Source organism: Pyrus communis, chromosome 2 (assembly GCF_963583255.1).
Source record: "Pyrus communis chromosome 2, drPyrComm1.1, whole genome shotgun sequence".
NCBI classification, from domain to species: Eukaryota; Viridiplantae; Streptophyta; class Magnoliopsida; order Rosales; family Rosaceae; genus Pyrus; species Pyrus communis.
Genome location: NC_084804.1, coordinates 9741023 through 9752212, shown reverse-complemented (window position 1 = coordinate 9752212; position 11190 = coordinate 9741023). Strand labels below are relative to the sequence as shown.

Below are 11190 nucleotides of genomic sequence, written 5' to 3'. Positions count from 1 at the left end.
TCGTGATCACATATAAAATACCCTTCTCAAATTGCTTTCTCTAGATTCGGAAAAGATAAATACCAATAGTTCACCTCCAATTTTGACCAAATTGAAATAAAAATTGGTTACATCTCACTCCAAAAGCAAATCTATGACCAAATCTCTCCTCTTTAACTTCAATAAATTGGAAGTATGATTCTCTCCCTTTTTTCTCTCCTCTTTCATCCTCTTCTATTTATATTGTTGCGATTACGTCACGTTTACATCTTATTTTGAAATTTTTATATAAAAAATAAAACAAAAAGAAAAATAAGAGGAGAAGATAGTAACAAAAGAAAAGAGAATCCTACTTCCAATAAATTAACACCACTAAAAAGCTAAAGCACAAAAATGGAGCAAGATTTGATCATTAATTAGAGATGAAGGAAAAACACCAAAAAACAAGACAGGTACAGCAAAAGATGAAATGATAGAGAGCGACGTGGCCTCAAATAAAATGGAGCGTTTCCACTTGTGCGATATATATATATATATATGCACACATCTTTTGCATGCTCCGTATTCAAGTACACCGAGCAACTCTCCCCTTATCTCACTTGTAACTCCCAAACCCTAAACCGCCAACTCACACCTCCCTAGATCTCTCCTCCCACCACAACCCATTTTCCCCGGCAATGTGATTCCGACCCCAAACGCACAACCGCATTGTCGTTTTTGAGATGGCCTCCGCTTGCGTCAACAACATCGGGGTGTCGCCGGAGAAGTTCCCTCCAGCGACTTTCCCGTCGTACGGATGGCTGAGTCCTAGAATCTCCTTCAGCCACGAGTTTCCCAACGAAGACAACGCTTCGAAGCTGGGAGCCGGGGCCAAAGCCTCGTCTCCGGCGAAGAACCAGCCGGACGGTCCAGATCCGGAGGTCTCCTGCGCCGAGTTTGAGTTCCGGTTGGAAGATCCGGTGGCGATGCTTCCCGCCGACGAGCTCTTTTCAGGCGGGAAGCTCATGCCGCTTCAGTTCTCCTCGGTCAAAGCTACGGTCAACGATCCGACTTCGACGGAGATCAGATCGCCGGACACGCCCAAGTACCGCCGGAGAACCGAAATAATCGGTGCGGACCCGTACCTGTTCTCTCCCAAGGCCCCGAGGTGTACGAGTCGGTGGAGGGAGCTCTTAGGCCTAAAGAAGCTCTACCAGAGCAGCACCGCCACCACCACCAACGGTAACTCGAAGAGCGAGAGCCACAAAACGGCAGCGACTGTAAGCACAAGCGCGCCTAAATCTCTGAAGCATTTCCTTCACCGGAGCTCGAAATCTCTGTCCTCCTCCCCCTCCGCCTCCGACGCTTCCCTGAGCTTGCCGTTGCTTAGAGACTTGGACTACGAATCGGTCTCGATTTCGTCGCGCCTCTCGCTCTCCTCCTCGTCTTCCGGCCACGAGCACGAGGACCTTCCAAGGCTCTCGCTCGATTCGGACAAGCCAAACCCGAACCCGACCATTTCTATCCACCGGACCAACCCGAGACAAGCGCGGGTACGGACGGTGAAGCCTCGGGAGGCCACGAAGCAGAGATCGGCGGCGGATCAGGCGAGGGTGGGACGGAGCCCGATGCGGAGGGCTACGGAGGAATCGGGTACAGTGGCGACCAGAGGAGTATCAGTGGACTCGCCGAGAATGAACTCGTCGGGGAAAATAATCTTCCAGAGCTTGGAGCGTAGCTCGAGTAGTCCAAGCAGCTTCAACGGTGGGCCCAGGTTGAAGCACAGAGGAATGGAGCGGTCCTACTCGGCCAATGTCAGAGTGACTCCGGTTCTCAACGTTCCGGTTTGTTCTCTTCGCGGTTCTTCAAAGTCCGGGTCTGTTTTCGGGTTCGGGCAGCTATTTTCCGGTTCGGTCCCCCAGAAGAAGGAAGGAAACGGCACCGTTTCCGGCCACAACCGCGGCCAGCACGGCCATTATGGCCATCATAGTCAAAGTAAGAACCGCACCGACCGAACCGCCTGAATCCCAATTGGGGGAACCCGTTTTGGAGGCGTCGTTTGATTCATCGTGTTTTGTTGTATGTAAATACGAGGCAGATTCTGATATTCTGATCCCAGATGTTAGCTATGTCGTTAGAGTTTAGATGGTGTCGTTTAATCCATCAAACCGACCATCTTCGTTAGTGGAAGACTATTTCTGACTGTGACTGTGGTGCGTGAAGATCACGCGTGTCGGATGTACGTAGGACTTGCCAATAGGCTGTGCGGACTGGTGCTGCTAGAATCAACATGTTGAGCTTATCCATGCATTATTTTTCATTTTCTTTTTGGGCTTTTAATTAATCTAATTTTCATTAAAAGTGCTATATATATATATATATATATTATTTGCGGAATTTGGGAAATGATGCCAAATATTCAAAAGAGGCGCCAGCTCCTTTTTGTTTTTTTAGGCTTTTATAATGTGCGATGTTAATGTTGGGGATTTAATTAGTTTTATGGCAGTGTTTTAATGGGTCGGTGGAGACCCACATGTGACATCTAAGATTTCGTATAATTAGAGGATTTTAAGGCCTTAAACAATTGAAGATACCGCATGTAACATGAAATTAGGCAAGAGGTTGAGGTTAGGCACGTCTTAAATGGGCACTTTATGCTTTATTAGAAGCTAAACTGAAATTAAAAACCATATTATTTAGACTCCGGTTTACATGGGGACCCCAACGGATAAAAAATGGTACAATTCTCTTTTTTTTTTTTTTTTTTGTGGGAGGCTTCAACATGAAAAACCAAAAAAAAGCTCTTACGCAATGTTTCTAATTCTTTCGAGCCTTCATTTATAAAGTGTTTTTCTCTTAAATGTGAGGTAATCGAGGCTTTTCATCTTCTGAAGTTGTAACTCTTAATCCCTCATCTTGTTTGTTGCCATAATTTGACACATTATAAAAGTTTATTTAGGGGATGTATTCAATTAAGAATTTAATGAATTCTTACAGACTTGCAAGGAGTCTATGAATTTTAATAGATTCATATAAACTAGACATGAATTTTAATGGATTCAGATAGACTTCACGTGGATTTAAAAGGAATTTTATACGAATTTTTTTTATGGAGTTTAATGAATATTAATGGAGCTTTTATAACATTTACAAAAGATGTCAAAGGTCACAACAAGGATGCCAAAATAAAAGTAGAAAAGAAAGGAAGATTTCTACGGTGATGAAAGGGAGTAGTGTTGGCAAGTACAACGTACATTGGGTGATTATGAGATACCAATTATGCAAGGAAATTGAACAAATAAAAAATGGATCAAGCAAGGAAATTGATGCTTAGAATTCGATCGAGTTGAATCAAGATTTAAGGTTCTCTAAAACAAATAATAAACAAAATTGGCCATAAGGAGAAGACAAGAACATTGTTGATTACAAGTTGTCTTCCTTGAAAAGAAACAAGATACAGATTTGGCCATACAAAGAAGACAAAAAAAATCAAAAAAGAAGTTTGTAGATTTCTTTGCATGTTACCTTTACATGTTTGCTTAGAAGAAGAGTTCGTTCATATCCATATCTGCTCATATTTTGTATATTGAGGAATCACAATGAAATCTTACACCATGTTTGGATGAGGGAAATAAACTTAGAATTTGGATAAAAGACAGAATCTGTATTTGTAATTTGACATACACCAATTCACTTGTTTGAATTCATAAGCATAGGAATTTAGAATTTTTGTGTGGAAAAAAACTTGGAATTTGGGATCTCCAATTCCCAAGTTTTAATTTCATGTAAATAGATGTCATTTCCTAATTTCTATGATTGAGAGCTTAAAAATAACAAAATTCATATCAATTCTATTGTTCTTTTAGGTTAACCAAACAAGAAATTTCACAAATTCTAGAAAATAAAATCCCTTCAATTCAATTTTTATAATTTTAAAATTTCTTAGTAATCTTAAATTTTTTCATCCAAATATAGTGTTAGGGGTAGAGGCATGATTTGTGAGAGCTTTTGGTATTGATATTTTCCGCTCTAGAATCCACCAAAATCCTTCAACTCATAAATTCCTACAAATTCATTGAATTTTGAATACATCCATATTTTGCAACATTTTAAAAAACTCAAGATTGAATACCATCAGATTTTGATACTCTTCAAAAATCAAGATTGAATACCACTAGAATTTAACAGATTCATTTAAAATTTGAATTGAATACACCTAGATTTATGAATTCTTTCAAAATTCATCAAAATCTTAATCGGATACACCCTCCTCAATTTTTTTTTTTTTTTGAACAAACAATATGAAACAAACAATATGATTTACACTAAAGGATAAAGGGTAGGCTTAGCCTCACAATTGACTAGTAATAATGTGGTTCAAATTCACCTTTGGTGAAAATTGAATATAAAACCACTCACTTATAAGTAAAGAGGAATATCATTATACCGTAGTACTAAGTGATAAAGTTTAGATGTTAATTTGGGATTAAGTAAAAAAAGTTTTAACATCTAGGGCAACCAAAGTATTAGTCACACATGTCAAGAGGGTTGGTTCAGTTGGTAAGAGCATGCTTGTGTCTAATTCTCAAGCAAAGTTTAATTCATGTTGTCAGCCGTTCTCGTTGATGCGAGATTTCTAAATTCTTACGTAAATTCATACCGATAACATCAGTTAACAGTTAGATGTCATGCATAAATCAATCTCCCCTTAAATTTTTTGTTACGCAAAAAATAAAAATGTATTAGTCACACTTTTGTGCTATAACAAAATTCTAACAACCAAATGGTGCAAGCAAGAAGCCTAAGAAACGAGAGCCTAAATTGTAATTCTAGTCCAGAGGGCTTGTATATGGAATTATGGAGTCAGTGGTAGAGAAGACTAGGGAGAAAGAAAGTGGTAGCGTGGAGGAGGAGGAGAGGTTTTGGTTTCCACGTCTCTTTAGTTAGGCAGTCACGTCTCATAAAAACTCATCATAGCTCGCCTCCCACGGCAGGGCGGCGCAGAGGACGTTGAAGGCGGTCATAGGCCTGCTCGGAATCTTTTTTGGGTTCAGATCAGAGGCTGGTTTTTGTCTCGGCACTTTGGATCTCCACCCGCCCACCAACGCCAACACCCCTACGGCCTAAACCCTATTCAAAAGTACCTAGCTAGGATTTCATAGTATTTTATATTATTTTCTTGGATTTTATTGTTATACTTTATTTGGTGCCGTTCCCGGAATTTTAGATTTCGAATGATGTGGGTGTTTGACCAGGATTCGCCGGCCTTCTTGGGACCTATCTTTTATGTCCTGTCTGGGTCGACTACCTTCCTGCTTCCTTCCTCCCTCCCCTCTTCCTCCTGTGACAAAACCCACTTGCATTTTATTATTCGACATCTCCATGGAAATAAAAAAATTTCTACTTCATTTTTAAGAGAAATTATAGAAAAAGTCTTTTTATTTCAACTTAATTGAAGTAATGATTCATCAACTAAAAATTCACAACTATTAGTTCCTTAACTCATCAAAGCGTGCAACTATAGTTCTTTTCGTTAATTCCATCAAAATTCAATTAAAATGAGTCATATTGAAAGGACTATTTCTACAATTAGACTAGAGATGAGGGATCATTGCTTTAATTGGACTAAGGATGAGGGATCATTGCATTAATTAGGTTAAAGTTGAGAGACAGTTGTTATAGTTTTTCTCATTTGGCCTTTCATATTTACCCATTGATTCAGTCTCACATGTGTGGCACACGACTCGTTTTGAAGGAAGCTCTAACAGAGTGGACGAAAATGACTATAACTACACGTTTTGATGAGTTGAGGGACCAATGATCACATATTTTTAGTCTATGGATCATTACTCCAATTCAGTTAAAGTTAAATGATCATTGCTACAATTTCCTCAATTTTTCGTTTCAAGCAATTGTAGCAACTTTTTATTGGAGCTTTGAGAAATCCTAAGTGTACTATCTCAAAGTGGGACTCTCTGTCACCTCATAATTTAACGTCAGTTCTGATGACAATATTATAAACATTGTGCCAACAACATGAAGTGGTAGAAATTTATGGAGAGTTCCAATTTTGAGAGAGTCTCATTAGCATTTCTCTTGGACGTTTTACTTCAACTTCTTCTTTTCTCGTTATCATTGTATAACACTGCCATAATGATTCAAATCATATATTGAGCTTTATTAATACTCATTACAAACAATTAATTAAATATAAATCGTACAGTCACTTAACAGTTATCCAATGATTGAAAATTGAACAAATCAAACGAAATTGAATTGGTTGGTTTTTGTTAAGTCGATCTTTAAAGAGTGTATTTTTGCCACCCCCTTTTTAATCTACTTGACTCTCTATTCTAACTAAATAGATATCGAGTTCGATTAAAAATGATGAGTTTGATAATGACTATGAATAGTATATTGTATAGGTGACACAAATCTACCTTAAAGTACAATATAATTGCATAAAAAAAAAAAATTGTTATGCAATTCAAATTTGTAGTTATTTATAACCTTATTTTTTATCTCGTCCCTTATAATTTTATTTCAGTCTCACTTTGTCCATGAAATTAAAATTATACCACTTTGCTCTTAAAACTCAATTTTTGCATCGTTCAAACAAACTTAATGATGTGGCATGACTTGGACCCACTTATCTCTGTTGAGATTTGAAGTGTACAAAATAATATTGAAAATATTTAATATTTTGAAACTAAAAGGAAAAAAAAAAAAAAAAAAATCAAAATCCTCCTTCCTTCTTCCCCTTCACCTCCGCACCTCCTTACCTAAACTTGCCATGATCCAAACGACCCACCCACTCACCGAAATCAAACTTCTTTCTAACAACTTCCAGAAAAATTCGTTCTCTGTTAAACCCATTTGAAAATTTGAATCAAGAAACCAAAGTTTCATAGGATCGTAAAGAGCCACCAAACCAGACTTTGTTTTATTGTTTCCTTGTTTCCAGTACAATGACCTTGGAGTGCCTGGGTGGAATTGAAAGTTCCTCATCCTCGCTTTCGCGGCGAAAAGGCGATAGCATCCGACATGCACAGAACTCAGGCTCCAGCATTCTTCCCAGTTTTGAACACAAACTATTACTTGTACTAAACTCAATCAAACAACCCAAAATAAAACCACTTCACAAAAGTATTTTAGGCCCAAAACAACAGAGTACTTTTTAATATTATTTTTGCACACATGGCAGTGTAATTGTAAATATGGCAAACTACGGTTATCTACCATTTTTGGGTTTGTAGAGGCTTTGAGGAATTCCACCCTGCCTCCAGACCACAGTCAAGCAAACTTACTATCTCGGAGCATCGAATCTGGAACCTCCCACATTTTCTATCTTTTTGGGAATCTGCAGTCTGCGCCCTTAACGTTAGGCTACTTGTTGTGGTCAATTGTAATTATAAATAGATGGGACTTAATCATGTCATGTTAGTGGACATAACAGACATTGTGACGGAACAGGAGAATGTGGCAAAGTGATGCAAAAACTTAGTTTTAGGGGGAAAGTGGCTTAATTTAATTTTAGAGATCAAAGTAAAGATTGAAGTGAAGTTCAGGAGGCATGGATAAAAAATAAGTGTTATTTATGTTCAATAGATAATTACAAAGATGTTCAAAATTGCATATTTTTAAGAATATACAAAATTGACGTAGAAAATGATAAATTATTCCCGTGTCGATATTTTGCCTATCTTTGTAGAGTGCAGACTAGGGGTGGGCCCAAATCGATTAGGTTCGACAAGAACTTTCTCAAATCATAACCAACCAAATAAGTTCGTTTAGCAGACTCAGCTATTATATTTTTCTTTTTAATGTTGAAATGATTTAAATCTTCCATTTTCCAATGATAAAAAAAAAAGAGAATACGAGATTTTGTTTCATTTTAACGATCTAATAACCACATTAATGACATGTATTCATAATGTCGTAGGGTTTTGTAGCAAAATTTGAATCGACTAAATCTTGACGGTTGGACAAGTCCTTCACTCTTGCCCATTTAACTCAGACAACGTCAATGGAGAAATTTTTTGTGTATCGGAATACACTGGATACTTAAAAAAAACTTTGAACCAATTATTTTTGTTACAATTTGTGCACCGTGCTATATTACTGGTATATTGAAAAAATTTCCCAGGATGGGATATATAGGTTAATTTGATGAAACCCATGGAATGGAAATTGCATTTGCCAAGTGATGGTTTGCTGCTAAAATTTACTTTCACTATTCTTATCATTCACCTTTTTACTCTTTAGTGAAAAAATGTCCCAAAATTTTTCTTTAAATTCTTAAGATTGACAAATATCCCAAAGTTAAAGTTGTGCGGGATAAGAAAGTGAATAATTAAAAAGAACGTGCCATTGGAAAATGAAGAAAAAAAGGCTGGAAATGGAGAATCAAAGAAAGAGCGTGCTAATGGACAGTCATACCTCTGAATAGATTCCCCATCTCCCAGTCCAATTCACCCTCTTCTGTTTCGCATGCTGCTGAGCTGCTCTCTCGTAAAATAGAACAATTTACGTACAACGGGTTGCTAGTACACGAATATTTCAAACAAATAATGTAATATCATATAACGTAAAACTCACAATGAATTCGTTCCATGTGAATCGTTGGACGAGAGATGAGAAAGAGAGGATGAGAGAAGGCAAAGTGTGTACAAATGTATAGGGTAGGGCTGGGGAAAGTGTAGGGTAGGGTTTGGGGATGGAGGGCCAACATTTGTTGTTGGGTGACTTGGATATATTCCTGCCCTTATCGTTAAGCTTGACAACCATATATATTTTAAGTTGATCACACAAGTTGGTACACAGTGTGGGGGCAAGTGAACTACTTGAGGTCACATCATCGTATCTATCTTAGCTACTCCACTTCACTTTAGACTTCAGATGGATGGATGGAATGAGCATCCTTTCCGGATTATTTTTGTGAGAATTTCGGAGATTCTTTAATTACGTCCGTTTATTATATATCTTGCAGTCAGAAATCATTATAAACTTTTTTTTATTTAAAATTGAATATAAACAATACATAATGAAAATTAGTCGCACGATGTACGATGAACAGACGTGATTGAAGGATCCCTAGGATCCTCACAAAGAGGATTCGGAAGGGATCCTCATTTGGATGGATGGATGGTTTGTTATCATATTTTAGGGTTAATGTCAATTCACTACTCTAAATTTTTGTGATTTTCAACATTTGATACATGAAGTTTTTTTTGTCCTAGTTTGGTATATAAAGTCATAATTATGAGACATTTTCATACATCTGTTAAGTTTTCTGTCAAAATCTTTGTTAATTGATGATGCGGTGCTCGACAATGATTGAACATCACGTGTCAATTTGGGCCCACGTGGATATTAAAAATTTAAAAATTTAAAAAAAAAAAAAAAAAAACTTTTCTCTTCGTCTTCTTGATGCTGATTTCTGATCCCTCCCCCTCCCTCTTCACCTCCCCGACCTATCTCCTCTCTCTCCTCCACCATCTTCACCTCATTTCCCTTCTCTCTCCCTACATCAACCTACACCCAACCCTAATCCCCAAAATTTTGTTCCCCACAAATTTTATTCCTATTTTTGGTCATTTCTTGGATCGAGTTGTCGCGAAAGGACTTGATTTCGGGCGGTCAGAGTTTGGAATCGGAGGCGGGGCAGGGGGATTTGAAAAGGGTGTTAAGCCAAGTGTCAAGGATCTTGACGACGGACTCGATGAGGACGTTGGAGTTGTTGGTGGAGCAGGAGTTCTGGGTGTCAGAGGGGGTGAAATAAGTGGCGGCGAATTCGCAGGGGAATTTGTTGGCAAACATGCCAACTCTTAGGCCAGTGCAGCAGGTCTTGACAAAATCGGAAGAGGAAGAGGAGACAAGATGTGAAGTCTAGATTATTGTTTGGCTTCCCTTGTCAAATGTTGTAAATTGTACCATCATGCTCCAGTTAGATTTATGGTTAAAATGCTACTTTGGGATATGGTTGCTGGAAATATCATCTCAAGAGCTTAACTTCTCTCGTCAAAAGTTTATTCATTCATATGCATTTCATGCCATTATTTCCAATACATTATGTCTAGTGGTTCTATCACGTCAAAATTTTTCACTGCTTTCACATGAGTTGGGCACACACTTTTAAGATAACCCACATGGGCCATCTGACAGCTTTTTCCCAAAAATACGTTTTCAACCCTAGATCTTTCCAGATTGCTTTCACACATGACATGTGGCTTTTCTTGTCCCATTTCTTATCTGAAACTCAACCCTCTTTATAAAGACCAATCTAGGGTCCATTTGGTTTTTGGGGGTTTGAGATTGGAAAATTTTTGAAAGCTTTATTTTTCATTTTCATCTCAAATCTCCTAGGGGGCGTTTGTTTGACCGGATTAGGAGGAACTGGATTAGACTAGACTGTAGTTTCTTGTTTGGTCTGGACAAGGATTAGGTTTAATGGGACTAAAGAGGACTCGCCCCGACTAAACGTTTCGCTAAACGTTCTTAAGGAGACCCCTCGATTTCAAGTGGACTGCTAGTCCCGTTCTCTCCCTCGCCACTGATCCCTAGTTGTCACCCTTCTCCTTCCCCCACTCCCTTCTGATTTGCACCTTCACCCACTCCCTTGGGCCTTCATTATCCCACCCAAAAACCTAAACCCAGACCTCAAACAAAAACTGAAAAACAATCCACTGATTCTCTTCCTTTCTTTTTCGTTCAATTCACTCTCTTTCTCAGCAAAATCGTCATGGTTGCAATCACCAGACGACCATCACCATAAGCTCGCCATCGATCTCCACATTCTTACGTGACCCAGATGCAAGTCGGGACCAAAAGCATACCAAATGCCTAAGTACCAATTGGGGTTTTCGTCGATGGTGGGGAATAAGCTGAGAAACTTATGAAATTTGGTATTTGAATTTTGTGATCTGTGAGAAACTTGTAAAATTTGGGCCTTATGTTTTGTGATTCGTCAGAAGCGGAGGTGGGGTTTTACAGGAAAAGAGGTAGAGGGTGAAGGAAGAGAGGTTTGACGGGATGGAGAGGTGGGGTGAAAAATGGTTACAAAGATTGTAGAAGTAAGAAGAATAGGATTCTAAAAAAAAAAAAAAAAGGAAAAAGATAAAGTAATAGTAAAATATTAATTATATATATTAATTTAATATGAAAATAATATAATATTGCAGTCCTGCTTCTTAGTCCGACGCTGCACCAAACATTTCACTAAATCAGTCCAGC

General features: G+C 38.3%; 1 protein-coding gene across 1 annotated transcript; it reads left to right on the top strand.

Annotated features, from left to right (window-relative positions):
* Positions 1–529: 529 nt before the first annotated feature.
* On the top strand, positions 530–2264 carry LOC137725760 (uncharacterized). The gene has a single exon (XM_068464541.1). It carries the CDS (start codon positions 702–704, stop codon positions 1980–1982), a length of 1281 nt encoding a protein of 426 aa, XP_068320642.1. The 5' UTR covers positions 530–701; the 3' UTR covers positions 1983–2264.
* The last annotated feature ends 8926 nt before the right edge of the window (positions 2265–11190 follow it).

Coding starts and splice junctions, on each gene's coding strand:
- LOC137725760 (XM_068464541.1), top strand. CDS start 702: ATGGCCTCCGCTTGCGTCAACAACATCGGGGTGTCGCCGGAGAAGTTC.